This window comes from Rhincodon typus, chromosome 1, assembly GCF_021869965.1.
Source record: "Rhincodon typus isolate 14 chromosome 1, sRhiTyp1.1, whole genome shotgun sequence".
NCBI lineage: Eukaryota > Metazoa > Chordata > Chondrichthyes > Orectolobiformes > Rhincodontidae > Rhincodon > Rhincodon typus.
Window position 1 is genome coordinate 108,140,370 of NC_063332.1, and position 23,335 is coordinate 108,163,704.

Here is a 23,335-nt window from a genome sequence, read left to right on the forward strand (position 1 = left end):
CCAACTGAATGGGATGTGAAATGTACTTTTGTTAAGATCAGGGAGTTGCTGACATTCTGCAAATGTTTTGGTGAGTTATCCTCTCCGATACCATGTGGAATACCTGGAATCCATTTAGCTTGGCTTAAGGATGGGTCTGGTTCATGAGTTAAAGTTCTAAATAGGGGCAAGGCCAATGGTATTAGACAAGAACTTTGGAAACTTGATTGGGGGAGGCGATTTGCAGGTAAAGGGACATCTGGCAAGTGGATGGCTTTCAAAAGTGAGATAACAAAAGTTCTGGGCCAACATGTCCCTGTTAGTGAGAAGGGCAAGACTGGCAGGAGTAGGGAATACCGGATGTCTAAAGATATTGAGGCTGTAGACAAGAAAAAGGCATATGTCAGGTGTAGGCAGCTGGAATCAAATCAATCCCTTGAGTATAGTAGGAGTACACTTGAGAGGGAAATCAGGAGGGCAAAAAAGGAGACACAAGGTAGCTTCGGCAGATAATGTAGAGCAGAATCTAAAGAGATTCTACAATTACAGTAAGGGCAAAAGTGTAACTAGGCACTGAATAGGAACCCTTAAAGATCAATGAGGTCATCCATGTGTGGAGCCACACGAGATGGGTGAGATTGTCAATAAATATTTCTTGTCAATATTTACTGTGGAGAAAGACAGGAAAGCTGGGGAACTATGGGAAATTTAATGTTGATGTCTTGAAAAGAATCCACATTACTGAATAGGTGTTGCTGGAGGTCTTAAAACACATAAAGATAGATAATTCCCCAAGACCCAATCAAGTGTATTCTAGGACATTGTGGGAAGATAGGGAAGAAATTGTGGGGCTGCAAGAGGAGATTTTTGTATCATCTACAGCCACATGCGAGGTGCTGGAAAACTGGAGGGTGGCTAAAATTATGCCATTATTTTAAGAAATGTTGCAAAGTAAAACAAGAGAACTACAGACCAGTTAGCCTATCGTTGGTGTTGGCTAAGTTGTTGGTGATTTTGACAGACAGGATCTACATGCATTTGGAAAGGCAAGGACTGATTAGGAATAGTCAGCATGGCTTTTTGCATGGGAAATCATGTCTCACAAATTTGATTAAGTTTTTTGAAGAGGTGACCAAGAAGAGAGATGAAGGCAGAGCGATGCCTACATGGACGTTAGCAAGGTTTCGACAAGGTTCTGCAAGGTAGACTGGTTAGTAAGGTTAGATCACATGGGATCCAAGGAGAGTTGGCCAATTGGATATAAAAATGGCTTGATGGTAGGACACAGAGGGTGGTGGTAGAGGGTTGTTTTTCAGACTTGGAGGTCTGTGATCAGCAATGTGTCAGAAGGATCGGTGCTGAATCCACTATTGTCCATCGTTTATATAAATGATTTGGGTGAGAATATAGGAGACGTGTTTAGTAGGTTTGCAGATGACATCAAAATTAGTCGCATTGTGGACAGGGAAGGTGGTTATCTAAAAGTACAACGAGATCATCATCAACTAGGTCAGTGGGCTGAGGAATGGTAAATGGAATTTAATGAAGGTAAATGTGAGGTATTGCACTTTGGTAAGGCAAACCAGGTTAGGACTTGCACAGTTAATGGTAGGGCCCTGGGGAGTGTTGTCAAACAGAGACCTAGGGTGCAAGTACATTGTTCCTGCAGTGTGGTGTCACAGGTGTGTGGGCTGGTGAAGATGGCATTTGGAATGCTTGCCTTCATTGGTCAAAACATCAATACAGTAGTTGTGACGTCAGGTTACAAGACATTGGTAAGGCCCCATTTGGAATACTGCATACAGTTCTGGTCACCCTGCTCTAGGAAGAATGTTATTAAACTGGAAATGGTGCAAAAAAGATTTACAAGGGATGTTACCGAGACAGGAAAGTTTGTTATAAGGAAAGGGTGGATAGGCTGGGACTTCTGTCCCTGGAGCGAAGGAGGTTGAGGGGTGTCCTGATTGAAATTTATAAAATCATGAGGGCAGAAATAAGGCAAATAGCCAAGGTCTTTTCCCCAGGGTAGGAGAGTCCAAGACTAGAAGGCATTGGTTTAAAGTGAGGGAGGAAGGGTTTAAAATGCACCTGAGGGGCAATGTTTTCATGCAGAAGATGGAGCATATACAGAATGAACTGCCAGAGTACGTGGTAAATGCGGAAACAGTTACAACATTTAAAAGACATTTGAACAGGTACGTGGGTAAGAAATTTAGAGATATGGGCCAAATGCAGGCAAATGGAACTAGTTCAGTTTAGGAAACCTGGTCGGCATGGACGAGTTGGGCCGAAGGGCTGTTTCTGTGCCGTATGACTCTAACGTTGTATACTATGTCAGTTACGTGTCTACTAACTTTTATATCCATTTTCCTAGCGGGGGAAGAGCTTGGTCACATTAGGAGAGAGGTAGTGCACATGTATCCAACAGTAGGTTGAAACTTGAAACCAAACCATACTCTGTGCCAAAATCTGCAGTCTCATACCTAACTATACAAAACTTGTTACTGATTAAGCTGCTGATTTAGCTCACTAATGGAACTCGAAAAGATAGAAGCCGCTAGTGCTTAGATTCTTCCTGAATGGCTTCACATAACAGAAGTTACGATAGATAGATTAATTGTCAAAGTTGAACTTGCAGCAGGGAAATTTAATAGGAAGTAGCATGGTTCCAGCTGGTTCAACTCCAGAGTATTATCCCAGCCAAACTGAACCAAGCGTTGCTGGTTGTAGGCAAAGCGCACATTCCATTTCAGGCAATCAATGTCCCAAGAGTTGGAAGTACATTTATGTAAATTGCGGGTGTCATTTACTGGCTGTGGGCACAAAGTTGTCCTCTTCCTTTTAATGAATTAGAGGTTCCCTCTATAGATAGTGTTGATAGGACAAATAGTGATGCTGTGTGAATAAGACATTCAGTGCTGCGAATTGCTTTCACTTGCTGTTTTCAAACAGGAAAGGGAGGTGAGACCCCAAGTGCAGAATGAGTAGTTTGAAAATTAGAACATAGAAATTTTATTCCGTAAGGAAGTGAAGACACAGATGGAAGTTAGTTTGTTTGCATATGTTACATGTCACAACAACATAATAAGGAAAAATGTTATAAAGATGACCAATATACAAGCAAGTTGGATAATTTGGCTTGTTTATATTTAGCACAATGATTGAATATATTGCTCATGCTCTCATGTTACAAAGTTTAAAGCAAATGAGTAGAAATTCTTAGCTTCTAATATCAGATTACATTCTTTCGTTATGCAGATGGCCATTTCCTCGCATGAAAATGCTACACCAGTAAAACTATTGCATAATGCTGCAGGGCATTTAAATGGACCAGCACGGACCATTGGTGCAGCTCTTATTGGATACCTAGGTACAGTGTTGTTTAATGTTAGCCGAATACTGGAAATTTCAAATTATTGATTGGTATAGAATTTATTTACTATTAACTAGAAATCTGCTTTAGTGTTATTTCAGAATGATAAACAAAGTCTACTTTATCGTAAAAGTTGTGCTTTTTAAAAAATTTTTGTTGGTCATCAGCCTTGATTTTAACCCACCAAGTGTCAAAAGTGGGACATGTGGGGTTAGGTTGGTTTAGTTGGTTATTTGCAATGCAGAGTGACGCCAAGAGCACAGATCACTTCCTGCACCAGCTTAGTTCACCATCATAGTTCTGCCTTCTCAACATTGCCCACTCATCTGAGGTATGGTGATCCTTGAGTTGAACTCACTGCCTGTCATATCTCTCTAATAGCCAATGACCGTCTGCGAATATAGCGACTTTCACTTGCATATGGGGAAGAGTATTGAAAGTTTTGCTGCAGCGTGTGCCTGATTCTTGTGGTTCATGCTACACGTCTTCAAATACAGGCAAGGGCCTCACTGAAATTAAATAGTCAATTTTAATTTTTTTTTTAATTTTTGTGTTTTAATTCTGGCCAACTGGATTCAACACTTGACATTAACCTGACCAAGAGTACTCTGTGTGAATTTGCTGCAAGCCCAGCAAAGTGTGGCCTCCTCAACCCTCACAGGTTGCATGGCCTTTTCTACCTCTCCAAACTACTATTTACTTTTCTGGGTACATCACAGTCGCTTCAGGCCTCCTGCTACACTCGCTCAGCACCCCATCCACTTAGCGAACTTCATTGTGACGGTGATTGTTAGAGTTCTGCAGCACAGAAAAGAGGCCTTTGGCCGGTCAAAAACAACAAATTAACTATCCTAGTCCCATGTTCCAACACCAGCTTTGTATGTCTTGGCATTCCAAGTGTACACCTAAATACTATTTGAAAGTTACCAGGGCTTCTGTCTCTACAACCCTTACAGGCAGTGAGTTCCAGATTCCTGTCACCCTCTGGGTGACATATCTTTTCCTCATATCCCCTCTAAATCTCCTGTCCCTTATCTTTAAATTTATATCCCGGTCATTGATCAGTCACCAAGGGAAAGGTTTCTTCCCGTCTATGCCTCATCATCTTTTACATCTCAATCATGTTCCCCACTTAGTCTCCCCTGCTTCAAAGAAAACAGCCCCAGTATACATAATCTGTCTTCAGCCCAGGTAAATCTCCTCTGCACCCTCTCCAGTACTGTAAAGGCCCTGCAATACTTAAATAAGACCTCCTAAAATGGCCCTGGATATTATATTCGCTATGATGGGCCCAAGTTTACCTGATGTCAACAGATAAAATTGGAGCTCTGTTTTCTTGAAATAATCTTAAAATAACACTGTCCTTAATGTGATATTGTAACAGATCTTGCCTTCACTCTCTGCCAGAGGTTGCCTGCATAATTTAATAGAATAATGCTAAATAATAATGCCATTTTCTGTTAACTTCATGTTCAGCTTTTGTTAATATTTTGTCATTCATTCTCCAATTGCATTATTATAAGATGTAACATGAATTATAAAGTAAAACATAGCTTCCTCGCAGTAGTTTCTTTTTATATAGTGGTTACTGTTGATTATTGTTCTTGATGGAATGTTTTAAATGTTTTTAAGTGCATCATTTAGTTTGGTTTTTTTTAATTGTTGATTTTCTTTGTCAGGTGTGAGGACCTCTGTTCCTAGGCCCGTTGCCACTACATTACAATACATTGGTGGAGCAGCTGCTATTTTAGGCTTGGTTGCAATGGCATCAGATGTTGAAGGCCTCTATGCTGCTGTGAAGGCTCTTGTTTGTGTGGTAAAAAGTAATGCACTGGCAAGCAAAGAGATGGAGAGGATTAAGGGCTATCAAGTAAGAGCTTCACTGCAACTCCTGTTTAAGGGAACAGCCTCATATCTGTAGGTTAGAGCGATTTATAAGTGGTTTTGTCCTATACTAATGCCGATGAATAAAATGCACGGAGAAACACAGGATTTCAAACAGATGATTTGATAAATGAAACAAATTTTGGGCAATTTTACTTATGTTGTAATTCAGTGTTTGGATCTATATGATTCAGACTATGGGCAGAAATATTCAAACTTTATTTATGTTTTGTAGTTGATTGGGTGTTAGAGAAAAGTAATGAAACTTTCTACTGAGTGAAGCAGATTAATATTGAATGTGTATTTATTGGATAAACAAGTTTTAAAATTTGCTGTTGGACTTCATTCGGAATACTGTTTGAGTAAACCCCCAATTAAACTAAAAAGCATATAATAGATATTGGAGTTAAAGGTGGCGTTAGAGAAAAAGAGCAAAATTGAATTGTATAGTGGTTGAGCTATGAGAAAAGTCCGAGCTCTGCACTCTGGAAAGAAACGGTTTAGGATTAGCCTTCATGAAAATTTGGATAAAATGGAATGGTATAAAAAGGGTTTGTGCTGAAGACTGCCTTCTGCATAGACTAGGAGAGTATGATTGGAGGACATAAATTTAGGGCAAAATAAGTGGTTAGTATGAGGAACTTGTTTATTACTATATTAGTAAATATAGTAAGTATGTGGAATAATCTGCCAGATTAGGGTAGTAACGATGAAGCAGTAGAGACATTCGAAATGTAGTTGAATACTCAAATAAAAGAGCTAATGTGCCAAAAGGAAAATTTTTAAGTGTTCTTTTAACTCTAATTTCTCTCGTGTTCTTTTCACTGTCATTTCAAGTTTCTCAATATCTCTTTCCAAATAGAATTTCTGAATAACATTTGTTTTTCCTCATCTTAGCTCTTGGCAATGCTGCTGAAGAAGAAGAGGACTTTGTTGAACAGTCATATTCTCCATCTTACATTTTCATTAGTGGGAACAGTTGACAGTGGCCATGAGACCAGTATCATTCCTAATTCTAATGGATTTCAGGATTTGCTTTGCGACTTTGATGTAAGACATAAGTAAAAATGGTACAACGGTAACTTAGAAAATAGTAGACAACACTGACTCCTTGTACACATATTAATCAAGAGGAGCAGTGTGAAATATTGATCAAAATAATCCTATAGAGAGGAAGTGTTAGAGGAGTTGGAATCTTTGAATGTGGATAAGTCGCCAGGGCTGGATGGATTGTTCCCTAGGATGTTGAGGAAGGTCAAGGAGGAAAAAGCAGATGCTCTGAAGATTATTTTCCAATCTTCACTAGACACAGGTGAGGTGCCGGAAGACTGGAGGAATACAAATGTGGTTCTGTTGTTTAAAGAGGGTACAAAGGAAATGCCAACCAATTATAGGCTAGTTAGTCTTTCTTCAGTGGTGGACAAATTGTTAGAATCAATCTTGAGAGATTGGTTAAACTGTCACTTAAAAAGGCGTGGACTAGTCAGGGATAGTTAGCGTGGCTTTGTTAAGGAAAGACCATGCCTTCCAAATTTGATTGAATTCTTTGAGGAAGTGAGAAGCAGGATTGATGACGGTCGTGCAGTGGTTGTATTCTACATCAATATTAATAAGGCATTTGACAGTGTTCCCCATGGCAGACTCGTCAAAAAAGTAAAAGCCCATGGGATATAGGATAATGTATAAAATTGGATCTAAAGTTGGCTTAGTAACAGGAAACAAAGGGCAATAGTCGCCAGATGCCCTTGAGTGGACAGCTCAGGTGGTGTTGCATAGGGCTAGGTATTGGGACCCTTGCAGTTTGTTTTATACATTAACGATTTGGACTTGAAAATGGGGACACATTTGGGAAATTTGCAGATGACACAAAAATTGGCCATGTAAGGGATAGCGAAGTTCCAAACTGATATAGATGGGTTGGTGGAGAAGGCAGGAGAGTGGCAGATGGAGCTCAACTTTGATAATTGTGAGGTAATGCATTTAGGGAGGTCAAATAGTAAAAGGGAATACACAATAAGCAGGAATATACTGAGAGTGGTAGATAAAGTGAGAGAACTTGGTGTACAAGTGTACAGGTCCCTAAAGTTAGCAGTACAGATCGGTTATAAAGAAGGCAAATGGGATGTTCTCCTTCATTGGCAGAGGTGTAAAACACAAAATTAGGAATATAATGATGAAACTGTATAAAACACTGGTGAGGCCTCAAGAGGAGTATTGTGTGCGGATCTGATCACCATGTCACAGGAAGGATATAATTGTTCTGGAGGGACTGCAGAGAAGATTTACTAGAATGTTGCCAGGGCTAGAGAATTACAACTACAAAGAGAGATTGGAGAGGTTGGGGTCCTTTTCCTTGGAACAGAAAAGGCTGAGGGGTGATATGATTTGAGGTATACAGAATTATTAGGGGTAGAGAGAGTAGACGGGAGGAACCTGTTTCCTGTTGGAGAAAGCTTGAATCTATGACTCCTGGTTTTTGAACTAAGTAGCAAAAAGACTAGAGAGGATATGAGGAAAAATGTTTTTACACAGAGGGTGATGGGTGTCTGGAATTTGCTGCCTGAGTTGGTAGTGGAGGCAGGGCCCCTACCCTCCTTTGCAGTAGTACCTCGATCTGTGCCTTGAGTACTGTAAGCTGCAGGCCTCTGGGCCATATGCAAGAAGGTGGGATTTAAAACGGGCATTTGGCATCTTTGGATCAACATGGACACGTTGGGCCAAATGCCCCCCTTCTGTGCTGTATCATCTCTATGGTTCTATGTCTGACCAACAAGGAAGGCCATTTTCTCAATTTCAATGGGATTTGGGAAGGGTTCTCCTTGTGTCTACCACAAGGTGTAATTATCACAGACCCTGGTGAATAGCAAGGCTTTCCTTAATATATCAGCACTTTTTTTTCAAAGCACTTGCCTTATAACAACTGTAGATGGGGATCATAATGCTGAATCCCAAAGTAAATATTCATTTGAAAAATCCATTAGTATATCTTTACACAAATAAAATTGTTAAGATGGAGCTCTAGAATTCCCATACCTTCAACAAATAATGCAAGTGATACTTGGTTAATGCAGATTACTACAATTTTCATATTTAAGGGAGCATCATTTGTGGGTAGTTAGGCAGTGGCTGACCTGCAGCACTTACAGCTCCTAGCTCAGTATTTTTAACCTATAATACATACTTTAAGCTACTTGAAATGGTTGAGAAGTGTTTTTAAGTTTTGCAGAAGTGTTCTTTTTTTTTAACATGACTTTATTTTTCCAGGTCTGGCTTAATGCACCATATGAGCTTCATTTGTCATTATTTGAGCATTTTATTGAACTTCTCACTGAATCAAGGTATTAAGTTATTTCAAAATACTTTTAAAATATTTATGTTGCTACTAACAGTGATTAGGAATAAAAGGTTGCTTTGATTCTCTTTTGCAGTGAGGCTTCTAGAAATGCCAAGTTAATGAGGGAATTCCAATTGATACCAAAGCTTCTGCTTACTCTGAGGGATACATCCTTGTCCCAGATGACCATTGCAGCTATCAGTAACGTGCTCAGCCTTTTGCTGCAAGGCTTTCCAGACAGCAATGATCTGCTCAGGTAGTGTTCAAGAACAGCAAATAATGCTAAAGTAACCAAGGAATAGAATTGTGGTAATCCGTTTGAGTACTGTCTGCTTTACAGCTTTTTAAAAAATTGTGATGTGATCTGAAAACATGTGGAATTACAGAATAGAGCTTATTTGTGGAAAGCTTTATGCAAGTTGCACAATAAGTGCAATGGTGAGGTGCATTGTATTTCAGTTGAATGGAAGGTTACATAACTGGGGTGATTTTGTAATGATTCCAATTAATGGTGTTAATGGAAAAGCCAAATCCCAGAATGAAACCGAGCTTGATAAATGTCAGAGATATCAAGAACTGCAGATGCTGGAGTCAGACAACACAGTATGGAGCTGGAGGAACACAACAGGCCAGGTTGCGTCAGAGGAGTAGGAAAGTCGACACTTTGGGTCGTGACCCTTCTTCAGAAATGTCATGTTCATTTTTATCTTCATTTGTTTAAAATATAATGATTAGTCGCTGTAATGTATTAACAGTAGGCTGATGTCCTTTAATACCAGGATAGAAGTTTATTACACAAAAGAAGACAAAAACCAAGTGATATAGATATAGAGGACAATTTTAAAGTGTCGTAACTTGGCCTTGCTAGTTATGTTTCGACCTGTTTTCCTAACACTCAGTTACAGACACCGAACATAGGACAATACAGCACAGGAATGGACCCTTCGGTCCACGATGTTGTGCCAAACATGAAGCCAAATTAAACACATTCCTTCTGCCTGCCCTGGTCCATATCCCTTCATTCCTTGCACATTCATGTGCTTATCTAAAAGTCCCTCAAACACCCCTATCGTATCTGCTTTCACCATCTCCCCTGACAGCACGTTCCAGACTCCTACCACTCTGTGCTTAAAAAAAAACTTGAAATCTAGTGAAATTATTGCCCTTGCTCAAATCTAGTTTTCTGCTTAAGTGATGCCTCCCAGGTACTTGTCTGAGGACTGTGAAGATAATTTCATGATTCCTTTCCAACTCTGCAGGCAGAAAACTGAGACAATTCTGAGGCCTAACTTTTCTCAGTTCTTAAACTTCTGTACAAGCTCTCCTGGCTTTGAAATGCCATGGACTAGAAAATTCTACTGAGGTGATTGATTCCACTGAATTGAGCTAAATTTTTGTTTCAGCTGCACTGAAAAGGTTATGCTATTGCTCTGAAGTCAGAACAAAACTAATGGCTTTGTTCTGTTTACTCTGCCAGTCATAAATTCACCAGTATAAATATCTTATCCATGAACACTACAGGAGTTCTCCCAGACCCCTCATTACAGTCCTGTTGCTTTCTTAGCAATATTTAGATAACTGTTCCAGGATATGTTCTTGACCTTTTGAAATAATTTTCACAGAAATTACCAAACCCAACTCTGTTTTAAAATCCACCTTCCAAAAATGATGATTGATATATATGCATCTTTCATTATATTTTTTCTGTGACATTTGCTTCATTCCCTTTAATTTTGTGCCGTTATCTATGGAGATATCATCTAAGATATCTTTGGGTGAGAGTGAATTTCCTTGAGCGCATTCAACAAAATATGTAGCACTGTGTAAAATTTTCAGGCAGATTTGTGATAAAAAGTTCACATTCAGAAAAATTACTTGTTTAAAGGAATGTTACAAGAACAGTTTTTCAGCTTTCTGTAACATCTAGAAGCTCTTTATTTTTCATATTTTTCTCAAAGTTACATTTAAATCCACAACTGATCTCGTCCATACCTGTGGTAGTTTTGATAAGTGTCTATTCCTGGAGTTCAGTGCTCCATTGAATATGAGCAAAATCCAGCTGAGACTATGCTGTACAACCCTTGTATAATACTACAAAGTAAAGGAACCTTGTATTTCATGAAGGATGTAATTACTATTCGTGTTTCATTTTGTCTGCAATTCTTTTCTCTTACCTGTCCATTCTCCAAAATTTACACATACAGTTATTAAAAAGTTTAAAGTATAAAATTTAGAATTTGTAAAATTTATGGTGAAATTATTTTTACCGATTGTAGAAATGTTATTTCATAAAGAATTTATTTGACTACTTTTTCATTCATTCAGAATGATTTACCATGGAACCTGACAAAATGTTTTCTATACAGCCGCATAACAGCAAGTATTTGGGCCTTGGACCGTAAATATTGCACATAAAGAAAACTCAAGATTGACTTTCTTAGTGCAAAATTGTACGAATGTGTACGAAGACCCTGATTGTTAGGATTCTAGTGATTTTTATATTTCTTCTTGGTCATTACTAGTGAGATCAGCTTTTTTTTTTGCCATCCCTAAATGCACATGAGAACATGGTGGTGAGCTACCTTATTTAACTGGAGTTTATGTTGTGCAAATACACCTACAGGGCTGTTAGGAACAGAGTTTGGAATATTGACCCAGTGGCAGTGAATGAATGATGAGATCCTCCCAAGGCACTATGATACGTAGCATGGAGCAAAATGTTCGGGTGGTGATGATCATGTGCTGTTCTTGCTTAAGCTATTGTGGTTGCAGTTTTAGAAGATGCAAAAAACTTGGTTGGTGCACAATTGTAGATGGTACCCTCTGCTGCCATTGTGGTTAGTGATGGAGGAATTAGTGTTTAAGGTGTTGGTGTGCTAGTTAAGCTGGGCTGCCTTTTCTTGTATAGCATCAAACGTGTTGAGTGTCGTTGGAACTGTGCTCATTCGGACAAGTAAGAGTATTCCGTCACATTCCTGACTTGTGCCTTGCAAATGATGGACAGGCATTAGGAAGTTAGGAGATGAGTTATTTGCTGCAGATTTCGTAGTTTCTGACCTGCTTTTGTAGCCACAAGACTTATGTAGCTTGTCCAGTTCATTTTTCAGGTTAATGGTAAGACCTAGGAACTGGATAGTGGAGGATTGTGAGAGCAATGTCATTGAATGTCAGGGGAGATGATTAGATACTCTTCTTGGAAATTGTCATTGGCTGGCAAATGTTCCTCGTCACTTATTGGGCTAAGCCTAAATGTTGTCCAGTTCTTGCTGAATATTACATGGACTTAAGATCGTAAGATCATAATAACTGGAAACAGAAGTAGGTCATTTGGCCCCTTGAGCTTGCTCTGCCATTCTGCAGGATCATAGGTCATCTGAATTTTCTCTCATCCATTTTCCTGCCTTTTCCCCTTAACCTTTGATCCTTCTACTAATCAAGAATCTATCGATCTCAGCCTTAAATATACACAAGGACTCTGGACTCTGACCCACAGCTCTATGTGGCAAAGAATTCCAAAGATTCTCGACCCTCAGAAGACATTGCTCCTCATCTCGGTCTTAAAGTGGGATCCTTTAATTCTGAGACTATACCCTCTGATCCTAGAATCCCCCATGATGGGAAACATTCCCTCAGCATTTACCCTTTTGAGCCCCTTAAGATTCCCATACATTTCAGTGAGATCACCTCTCATTCTTCTAAACTCCCGTGTGTAGAGTTCCAAGCTGTTTAGCCTTTACTCATTATACAATCCCTCCACACTGAGGAAAATCCGAATGAACTTTCTCTGAGTTGCTGCCAATGAAACAATATCTTCTCCTAAAAAGGAGACCAAAACTGCTCATGATACTTCGGATGTGGTCTTACCCGCACCTTATATAGGTGCAGTCAGATTTCCCTCTGTTTATACTCTAACCCCTTGATGTAAGGGCCAACAATCATTCGCCTTCCTGATCACCTGGTGCACCTGTGTGCTAGCTTTCTGTGTTTCATGCACAAGTTCTCCCAAATTGCTTTCATGTTGCAGCTTTCTGCGGTTTTTTTTTACCATTTAAATAATATTCTGTTATTTTGTTCTAACTTCCAAAATGAACAACTTCATGTTTTCCCGTATTATACCCCATTTACCACCTGAATGCCCACTTACTTAACCTGATAACATTTCTCTGTAAACAGTTTGTATCCCTCTCAAAACTTACTATTCCACCTATTTTTGTGTTGTCTACAAATTTGGCTACACTACATTCACTTCCCTCCTCCCAGTCACTAATAGCTATTGTAAACAGTTATGAAGCTGGCACTGATCCCTTTGGAACCCCAGTGGTCATGGATTGCCAACCTAAAAAAAGCACTCCTCATCCCCCCTTGCTATTTCTTGCCCGTGAGCTAATTCTCTATCCAAGCCAATATACTACTACTGACACTGTGGGCTCTTCTAACTTAACCTGTTGAATGATTTCTAGATTGCCAAATATAATACATCTACTGGTTCCCCTCTATCCAATCTGGTCAGGCTTTCTTGAAAAACACTAATAACTTAGTAAGACACATTTCCCTTTGAGGAAGCCATGTTGACTTGGCTTCATTAGATTATGATTTCCAAATGTTCTGCAGTTGCTTCCTTAATAAATTCCAATTCTCTACCGATAATAGGTGTTAGGCTAGTCAATCTATAATTAGCCGCTTTTTGCCTTCCTCCCTTTTTTAAATAGGGTTGTCACATTAACAGTTTCCAGTCCTTTGGTAATTCTCCAGAATTCAAGAATTTTTGGAATATTACAACCAATGTATCCACTATCTTTGCTGCTACTTTCAGGATCCTAGGATGCAACTTGTCTGGCCAGGGGTCTTATCTGCCTTTAGTTTGTCTAATACTACTACTTTAATGGTGGTGATGATACTTAATTCCTTCCCTGTATTCTTCAGTATTAAGAGGATGTTCAAAGTATCTTCTATTGTAAAGACTGTTGCAAAATATCTGTTTATTGCCTTTGCCGTTTCCTTGTTCCCCACAGCCATCTTCCTAGATTCATTTTCTAAGGGGCCTATGTTCACCTTCACCCCGTCTTCCTTTTTAAAGAAACTTTTATTGGCAGTTTTTATATTTCTTGCTAGTTTGCCCTCGTAGTTTATTTTCTCTGTCTTCATTATATTCTTACTGCTCCTTTTGGATTCTGAATTTACCTCAGCCCTTAGTGTTATCACTGACTTTGGACACCTTTTTATATGCTTTTTCTTTCAGCTTAATATTCTCCTTAACTTCCTTGGTTAGCCATGGTTGGTTTATCCCTCTCATAATATCTTTCCTCCTTACTGGGATATATTTTTACCGAGAGTCATGAATTATCATCTCCTTAAGGACTAAGGAGTTGCAAATGGTACTAAACATTGTGCGATTATCAGTGATCATCCCCTTTTCTGACCTTATCCTGGCAACAGTTGATGGTTAAGGGTGACTTGAAGAAAACCAGGGAAGCAAGATGATGTTAGTTACCCAACTAAAGTTATGGTGAAAACAAGCACATTACAGTAGATGGTTAAAAGTGCCTTTGATATTCCAATCTTGCAGATAAATATTTGTTAATTTCCACTTCTTTTTGTGTCAAGGTTCGGTCAGTTTTTGTCTTCTACGTTGCCTACTTTTGCAGTCTGTGAGAAGTTTATTATCATGGAAGCCAAAAATGAGGAAAAGGAAGAAGGTGAGCCACATACTCTAGTTTAAAATTTTTTTGTATGTTGACTATGTGACTTATTCTAATATTTGATTAACCTGGCCATTTTAATTTGGCTTTTTTCTCTGTCTCTGTTTCCTCCTGTCCTAGGCCTAGAGGTTTGAAAGGCAGATCAGGGCTGCTTGGGTGTTTCTTAAACTTAAACTTAAACTTAAACTTAAACTTAAACTTAAACTTAATTTGTGCTTATGTGACTTGATGTGCCCTTGCACTAAAGTTGCATCTATAGTGTAATGTGAAAATAGCACTGAATCAACGTAAGTGTGAGATAATCTGAAGAAAAACACTTTTTTGTCTGTCTACTATTGAAGAATTCTGCACTATATAGCCAAATAATTGAATATAATTCAGCAATCACAGTCTGCAGTACGCTGGTCAGACAACTAATTAATACTGTATCCATACTTGATCTCTGAGCCACAAGGTGAAAGTCCAGAAAAGAACCATGCCTGATTCCTGGTGTCAGGAGTCCGAGAAATACAGAAATGCTTTAGAGGCTTAGACTTTTCAGCCTAGATTGAAACTATTGATGAAGTGATCTTGTATGGTTTGTAAAGGGATAAATAATCTGGCAAAGGTACATCTGGATCTTTACTTCAAACTGTGGGAGTGGAACATGGAGAAGAAAGTTCTAACTAGTCGGAACTAATTTAAGATCAATTATAAAGAAATTCCCCAAATAAAGATTAATTAACAGTTGAAATAAAATTCCAGATTGAACAGGGGCAACAAAATCCCTGGGTGAATTTAAGAAATAATGAGTTGCTCTAATTGGTTGGAGGGGGAATACTGTAGTATGCTTCTAAACAGATTAATTAAGGGGACCATCCTCATACAGCAGTGTCTTGTCATTATAGTAATGGTGAAGGATATATAAAGTCAACCATTATATCAACTTTCTACATGACTTGATCTAATCTGAGGTGACAACAGAGAAATTGATAAAAGCCAAGAGCACATAGATATTGATGCAAGTGAAGTATGCTCATTTCTTTGGTGCCTCCATGAACTTGGAGAAAGTTTTGGCTCAACTGGGTTCTGATATTGGTCAAGAATTTTGGAAAGAGTAGCAATAGATTTTTCATAGCTGGAGAGTAAATAAACTAAATGTAATCGGCATACCTGTGGAAATTGACAAATCCATGAATTTCTTAAACTTGGAGTCCAATTTGGAAGTTAAGGATCATAAAGAAGGAAGACCTAATTACATAGTTAGATTAGACAAGTGAAATGTGGACCTGCACTTCTCATTTTCATGGAAGAGGGATTGGTGGTGATGCATTGTTCGTATATTAATGATTTGGTTGAGGGAACAAAATGTAATATCTTCAAGTTTGCAGATGATACCAAGTTGGGTGGGAGGGTGAACTATGACGAGGATGCAGAGATCCTTCAGCATGATCTCGACAGGTTGGGTGAGTGGGCAATACAACGGCAGATATACTGTATACTTTGGATAAATGTGAGGTTATTCACTTTGGAAGCAAAAACAAGAAGGCAGGTTATTACCTGAATGACTAAATTGGGAGAGGGGAGTGTGCAGCAGGACCTAGGCATCCTTGTGTGCCAGTTGCTGAAGGTAAGCATTCAGGTGATAAAGAAGGCAATTGGTATGTTGGCCTTCATTGCGAGAGGTTTTGAGTACAGGATCAGTGATGCCTTTTTGTAGTTGTATAGGGCCTTGGTGAGACCACACCTAGAATATTGTGTGCAGTTTTGGTCTCCTTTTCTGGGGAATGATGCTTTTCTGAGGAATGAGGGAGTGCAGCGAAGGGTTACCAGGCTGATTCTGGGGATGGCGGGACTGACATATGAGGAGAGATTGACCTAGGTTAGGTTCATTTTTGCGAGTGTTCGGATGAATGAGGGAGGATCTCATGGAGACTTATAAAATTCTAACAGGACTGGACAGGGTAGATTCGGGGAGGATGATCCCGATGGGTGTGTCCAGAACTAGGGGTCACAGTATGAGGATTCAGGGTAAACCACTTAGGACAGAGATGAGACATCTCTTCACCCAAAGAGTGATGAGCCTGAGGAATTCATTACCACAGGAAGTAGTTGATGCCAAAACATTGAATGTATTCAGGAGACGGCTAGATAAAGCAGTTGAGGCAAAAGGGATCAAAGGTTATGGGAAGAAAGCCGAATTAGGCTATTGAGTTGGACAATTGGCCTGGTCGTGAAGAATGCAGAACAGGCTCGAAGGGTCAAATGGCCGCCTCCTGCTCCTATCTTCTACGTTTCTGTGTTTCTATAAGCATGCCTCCTAAAGGTCATTTAAATGATTGCTGATGATGAAATTGGATATTGGAGTTCGTGGTGTCTGGTACCTGCATTGTAGAGATTAGACCAGGTAGGACCATGTCTTTTCTCAGTGCATTTAATTTGGATGGCCAGGAAACCCTCTGGAGAACTGCGATACCTCTGCAAGATGCCCTGCGACAGAGGATTAGGCTGACTTCTGTGGGGGTTGGAGTGCACCAAGCATCCTTTGTAAGTAACGATTAGGCTCCCTTTGGGGACAATTGATTGCAGAGAAGGTTGTGCGTAAACTGTGCACAAACCCTTTGGAACTGTCCAATTTGTCAAAACCAGTCAAGAAGAGTTAAAATGTGTTTTTATAAATAAGAATGCATTTGTCAATAGAATGTGCTCTGCAATATAGCTCTGTTACTTAAAAATCTATATTTTCTATTCTGTATGCATGGGTGCTTGTCAACTCACTGAATATCCGCATGGTATACAAGAAGCGTAAGAAATTGGAGCAGGAATAGGCCTTTTGACCCATCAGTCCTCTCCTATCAATCAACAGTTCTATCCCAGGCCTCAACACTTCTTTCATGCTGGCTCATCATAGCCCTCATCTCCACGATATTTCAAAAATCTATTGAGATTCCCTCACTAGTGAAAACATTTTCCCAACAACTACCCTGTCACCCTCATCAACCTTGCACGTTTCCATAAAATCATCCTTCATTCTTCCAATCTCTAATGAATAAATGCCTGTCGTGTTAGCTGTTTTTGATAAAGTCAACCCCTTCATCCCAGAAATCAATCTAATGAATCTCTTTTGAACTGGCTCCAAGTTAAAGCCAAGGGCTCTATACAGTACTTTAGGTGCACCCTCACCAACACCCTGTATAGTTGTAACATGACTTCCTTGTTTAAAATTTGACTCACCAGCAAGTTTCATGTTCCTGCTAAATTACATGCCCCATCTGTAAGCTACCTTTGTGTTGCATGCACAAGAACACCTAGATCCCTCTGCACTACACTTGTTTAGACTCTTTCTGCATTTAAATAATCTGCCTTTTGATTCTTCCTAGCATTAACACTGTGCTATCTGTTATCTTTGGAATGTTTATAGTGTCCTCCACTGTGTAGACTGATGTAAAATGTTGTTTTAAGGTATCTGCCATTTCCATGGACATTGTTATTAATTCTCTTACAGTTTGCTTTTCTATTTCTTAACTAACTATGATAATTTTTTTCTTTCTTTATTAACTTTGTAAGCATCCATTGCTGCTTTCTAAAAACAAAAAATATTCCAATCCTCTGGCTAGTATAAGCCACTAGTTTCACTTGTGACCACCTTTTGTGAACCATGTGTATTCATCCTTCTCGGTAGGTTCTTTTTGACATGAATATATTTTTGCTGTGTTGTGAAATATCGACTTAAATGTCTCCCACAGCTTATGCACAGTCTTCCCCTTCGATTATTTTCCCAATGGTCTTTATTCAATTCTTCTTTCATACCTCTGTACTTGCCCTTATTTAAGTTGAGGACACTGGTTTGAGACGCAAATTGCTCTCCATCAAACTGAATTTAAAATTCTACCCCCTAGAGAATGCTTAACGACAAGATCACGTATTAATGCAAACTCATTACACACAATTCTAAAATAGCCTGTTTCCAGGAAGGTTTTGTAGTGCCCTTCTAACATGCCTCCATCTTCTGATTTGTACTTGGTTCGACAATGATATAACTCTTCATTGGTCTATAGATGACTCCAAACTGTGATTTCTTTACCTTGCTATTTCTTAATTCCACTGAAACTGAATTGTCATCACTGTCTGTGGCACCTATATCGTTCTCAACATTGTACTGATACCTTCCTTTATACCCCATCTCTGTTTCTTTTTGTAGCTAACTAATAATAGTTAACTAATAGTTGAATCATTCCAAGCCTTGAGCAGTATGTAAAAGTATTGTTTATTTGAAGACTATCCTAGAGATGAGTTTTGAAGATTTGTATATTTCATGTTTGTCAGGTGTCGATGATGACTTGGGTGGCCTTGTTTCAGCTAATACCATTCTATTGAGAAACAGACTTCTGGATATCTTGCTAAAGTTATTGTATACTTCAAAAGAGAAGAACAGTGTTAATCCACAGTAAGTATTGCTTGAACCGCAGTTTGCTGTAATTGTTGGATATCTATATATAATGTCTCTGAGACCCTGTGCAATACACACTGCCCACTGTCTAATTTTATTACCTTGTACTGCATATCAAGTAAAAATCACACACTAATATTAGTGTGATCTCTGTGGGTGGATTAAGTAGCAGTGGGAGAATTTCAAATTGAAAATCAGTTTTACTGTAAATCATTCTTCAAAATTTCTACTTGTCTTTTTAGAACATTCAAGCAATATTTTTAATGTCATTTTTCATATTAATTGTTCTTAATATGAGGAAATAAAATCATTGATGTGTGCTCCATTAGAGGTATGATGTATTTCTGTTCCATCAAACCTAAGTTTAAGATTAAATCATTGCCAACTTTCTCAGCTTTCCCAGGTAGCTAGTTACTTAGGTAGAGACAAAAAAAACCGTACATGCTGGAATCCAAGGTAGACAAACAGGAGGCTGGAAGAACACAGCAAGCCAGGCAGCATCCTGAGGAAAGAAGTCAATGTTTCAGGTAGCACCCTTCTTCAGGACTTAGTTAGGCTGTTATGTGCAGCGACAGCTGAACTTTCACCTCCACGGTACATGTAAATACCAATTAGCAGCTTAGTACAGAGAAACTCTGTTTTATTTTGTATGCACCTGGCCACTCAGTCTTCACAAGGGCCCAACGTTTATGGTTAAGCAGTTTGTGTTATTTGAAATGTAAGGCAGCTTTCATTAAAACAAATTTCTACCCACCTTCTAGATTGAAATATTAGCTTACTTGATTAATTCTTTCTTTTCAAAACACACCTACAAAACGAAACCACAGAGCATGTGAAGAATTGGTGAAGATTTGGGGTTTTGACTGGCTTCTGATGTTCATGGAAGAGCACCTGCATCCCACTACTGTCACTGCAGCAATGAGAATTCTTGTTGTACTGCTGAGCAACCAGTCGATCCTTGCCAAGTTTAAGGAAGGGCTTTCTGGAGGAGGCTGGCTCGACCAGACTGACTCTGTTCTCACAAATAAAATTGGCACTGTATTAGGTATGTGTGAAATATTTCTATTGCACCATATAGTTGGTACATCTGGAATTTGTCTTTTCACTTTCTGCATTATGTAGGATACATTATATTTTGTGTAGTTCCTCCTAAAAATTCAAATGTGAAGTACCCCTGGTGTAATTCTTCTATTAATGGATGACTAAACAAAGATCAAATTATTTCAGATCGTGAAAGTTGAAATCACATCATGGTTACTTAAGAATTTGAATTTAGTTATTCAAAAAACAAATTCTGGAATTAATATGCTAAAGCGGTTTAAAATATAATTAACACTTACATGGTTCTTTGAGGACTTTTTTTCTAGAAAGAAAGCTGTCATCCTTGTGTGGTCTCCATTGTGTATGCTTCCAGTCCCACACCAGTTTTTAAAGTCTAAAGATAAATGCCAGTGACCCCATATTCAGAAAGAAAAAATAGTTTGCTGCTTTACTAACACATCTATGTATATAGAATCCTGTTTTGTCACTAAAAACTGGTATTCTAAATGATTTTAAATTTGAGGTATGTAAAGCAATATATTCTGACTGGTTGGGATGCCTTACAATTATTTTCCAAAGCTCAGCTTGGTTTTGATTGAGGTGGTGGCTGTAAAATGCATGAGCTTTATCATCTTTGCAGTGAAAATAAGTTGTAGAGCTGCTTACTGAATATACAATAGAAAACAAGAAAATATATTACGTTTTCAAATACTTTGTCGTAAAGAAGAGGGAACTGTAAACAAAATAACATTATTTCACTTCTACCTTTTGGTAAAGTTTATTTGTTCAGGTAACACACAGGAAAATAAATTTTATTTTGAAAAGTTTATAGTTTCTGAAGCCGTCAAGACTTTAATGTATAATCCAGCTGGACATTTCAGTTTTTGAAGTGCCACCTTTTTACATGGTGTTTTAAACAAAAGGGATCCTCTGCCTATTTAGGTAGATATATTGGATCTCATCGTACTTTTGGAACAGGGTAGAGGATTTCTATTGGTGTGCTGACTTGGAGTTATCCTGCAACATCAGAACCACGTTAAAATTTATCTCTTTGCTATTTGTGTCTTTCAAAGAAAAGTATTTTTCCCATTCTAACTCATCCTTGAAAATTATGGGCCTTGCTAAGAGCAAATTCCTGTAGCACTTACCTATAGTGCAATGGTGACGACACTTCAAAAATAATTCATTGACTGTTTAGCATTTAGGGCTGTCCTGAGGATGGGAAAGGCACTATATTAAAAAATGTTCTTATAAATCAGTAGCAATTCTACAAGGATATTGCTTGCAGTTAAGAGTGGTATAGAAGCCCTATCTGATGAGAGTAAAAAACGGTCTGGTTCAATGCTGATTTATTTGGCTAAATTGTCACAATATTATTTTGGTCTATTAACAGATGAATCTAAAGCAATTGAAATGAATGTGACAGGAAATCAGTTTCCAATAGCTTCAGTACTTTTTTTAAGTACTGAAGGTGGGATTGCATGACAGCTGATTGTTCAGGCTATTAATGCAATTTTTGAGCTCCTCGATTAAAATGTGTATATGGTCACCTTTAGGATTATTTAATCCTATTCCTGCATGTATAGCAGTGAGATGCTACTCATAACTCTTGAGGTGTTGATACCTAAAGTTAAGAGCCCTATCGTGGAAAATGTTTGATCAACATGTTGCACTGCAGCCTCGACAATATCCAGGCTGAGGTTGCTGAGACATCGATTTGTTTGCATTCTGGGAAAGGACCTCGTGGACTTTTGGCTAAGATAAAGTCATAGAGATGTACAGCATGGAAACAGACCCTTCAGTCCAACTCGTCCATGCCAACCAGATATCTTAAATAAATCTAGTTTCATTTGCCAGCATTTGGCCCATATCCCTCCAAACCCTTCCAATTCATATACACATCCAGATACCTTATAAATGTTGTAATTGTACCAGCCTTCACCACTTCCTCTGGCAGCTTATTCCATACACGCAGCATCCTCTGTGTGAAAAAGTTGCCCCTTAGGTCCCTTTTAAATCTTTCCCCTCTCACCTTTAAACCTATGCCCTCTGTTTTTGGACTCCACCATCCTGGGGAAAAGAGTTTGTCTATTTACCCTATCCATGCCCCTCATAATTTTATAAACCTCTATAAGGTCACCTCTCAGCCTGCAACACTCCAGGGAAAATAGCCCCAGCCTATTCGGTCTCTCCCTACAACCCTGGCAACCTCCTTGTAAATCTGTTTTAGAGAGACTAGAATTGCATACACTATTCTCAAAGTGGCCAAACCAATGTCCTGTACAACCACAATGTGACCCAACTCCTATACTCATTGCACTGATCAATAAAGGCAAGCATACCAAATGCCTCCTTCACCATCCTGTCTACCTGTGACTCCACTTTCAAGGAATTATGAATCTGTACTTCAAGGTCTCTTTGTTCAGCAATTCTGCCCAGGACCTTACCATTATATGTATAAGTCCTGCCTTGATTTCCTTTCCAAAATGCAGCACCTCACATTTATCTAAATTAGACTCCATCTGCCACTCCTCAGCTCATTGGCTCATCTAATCAAGGCCCTGTTGTACTCTGGTTGTGTAGTGTACAGTGAAGATCATTTAACTCAGTTTTGGAGTCCTCCTATATTCACATGTAAATCATTTATATAAATGATAAAAAGCATTGGACTCAGCACTGATCCTTGTGGCATACCAGTGGTCACAGGCCTTCAGTCTGAAAAGTAACCACCCTCTGTCTTCTATTTTCGAGCCAGTTCTGTATCCAAATAGCTAGTTCTCCCTGTATTCTGTGCAATCTAACCTTGCTAACCAGCCTACCATGAGGAATCTTGTCAAACGCCTTACTGAAGTCCATATAGATCACGTTCACCATTCTGCCCTCATCAATCCTCTTTGTTACTTCTTCAAAAACTCAATCAAGTTAGTGAGACACTATTTCCCACGCACAAAGCCATGTTGACCATCTCTAATTAGTCCTTGCCTTTCCAAAAACACGTAAATCCTGTCCCTCAGATTCCCTGCAACAACTTACCCGCCACCGATGATAGGCTCACCGGTCTATAGTTCCTTGGCTTTTCCTTTCCACCTTTTCTTAAATAGTGGCACCACGTTAGCCAGCCTCCAGGCTCCTCACCTGTGGCTATCAATGATACAAGTATCTCAGCAAGGGGCGCAGCAGTCGCTTCCCTAGCTTCCCACAGAGTTCTAGGGTATACCTGATCTAGTCCATCTGCCTCTTCTCAGCCCAGCTCTGCATCCTATCAATGTCCCTTTGAAACCTAGAACAGCCCTCTGCACTATCCACAACTTGACCCACCTTCGTATCGTCTTAGAATTTAGAACTTTAATTTTTAGACCCTGTCTATCCTTTTCCATCACTAATTTAATACTAATAGAGTTCTGGTCGCCTGTCCCCAACTGCTCCCCCATTGACACCTCAGTCACCTGCCCTGTCTTATTTCCCAAGAGGAGGTCAGGTTTTGCACCTTTTTTAGTAGAAACATCCACATACTGAATCAGAAAATTTCTTGTACACACTTAACAAATCCCTCCCTATCCAAGCCCTTAACACTATGGCAGTCCCAGTTTATGTTT

At 39.1% G+C, this 23,335-nt stretch overlaps 1 protein-coding gene across 1 annotated transcript in view; it reads left to right on the forward strand.

The window, feature by feature from the left end:
- The window catches only part of wdfy3 (WD repeat and FYVE domain containing 3), a 332,679-nt gene that overhangs the window by 199,955 nt on the left and 109,389 nt on the right, over positions 1-23,335 (forward strand). The window contains exons 23-30 of the mRNA XM_048604494.1: positions 3,238-3,349; positions 5,032-5,222; positions 6,134-6,286; positions 8,501-8,574; positions 8,665-8,826; positions 14,175-14,266; positions 18,575-18,695; positions 19,526-19,743. Of these exons, the coding sequence (XP_048460451.1) occupies positions 3,238-3,349; positions 5,032-5,222; positions 6,134-6,286; positions 8,501-8,574; positions 8,665-8,826; positions 14,175-14,266; positions 18,575-18,695; positions 19,526-19,743 (1,123 nt within the window). The remainder of the gene's footprint in view (positions 1-3,237; positions 3,350-5,031; positions 5,223-6,133; positions 6,287-8,500; positions 8,575-8,664; positions 8,827-14,174; positions 14,267-18,574; positions 18,696-19,525; positions 19,744-23,335) is intronic.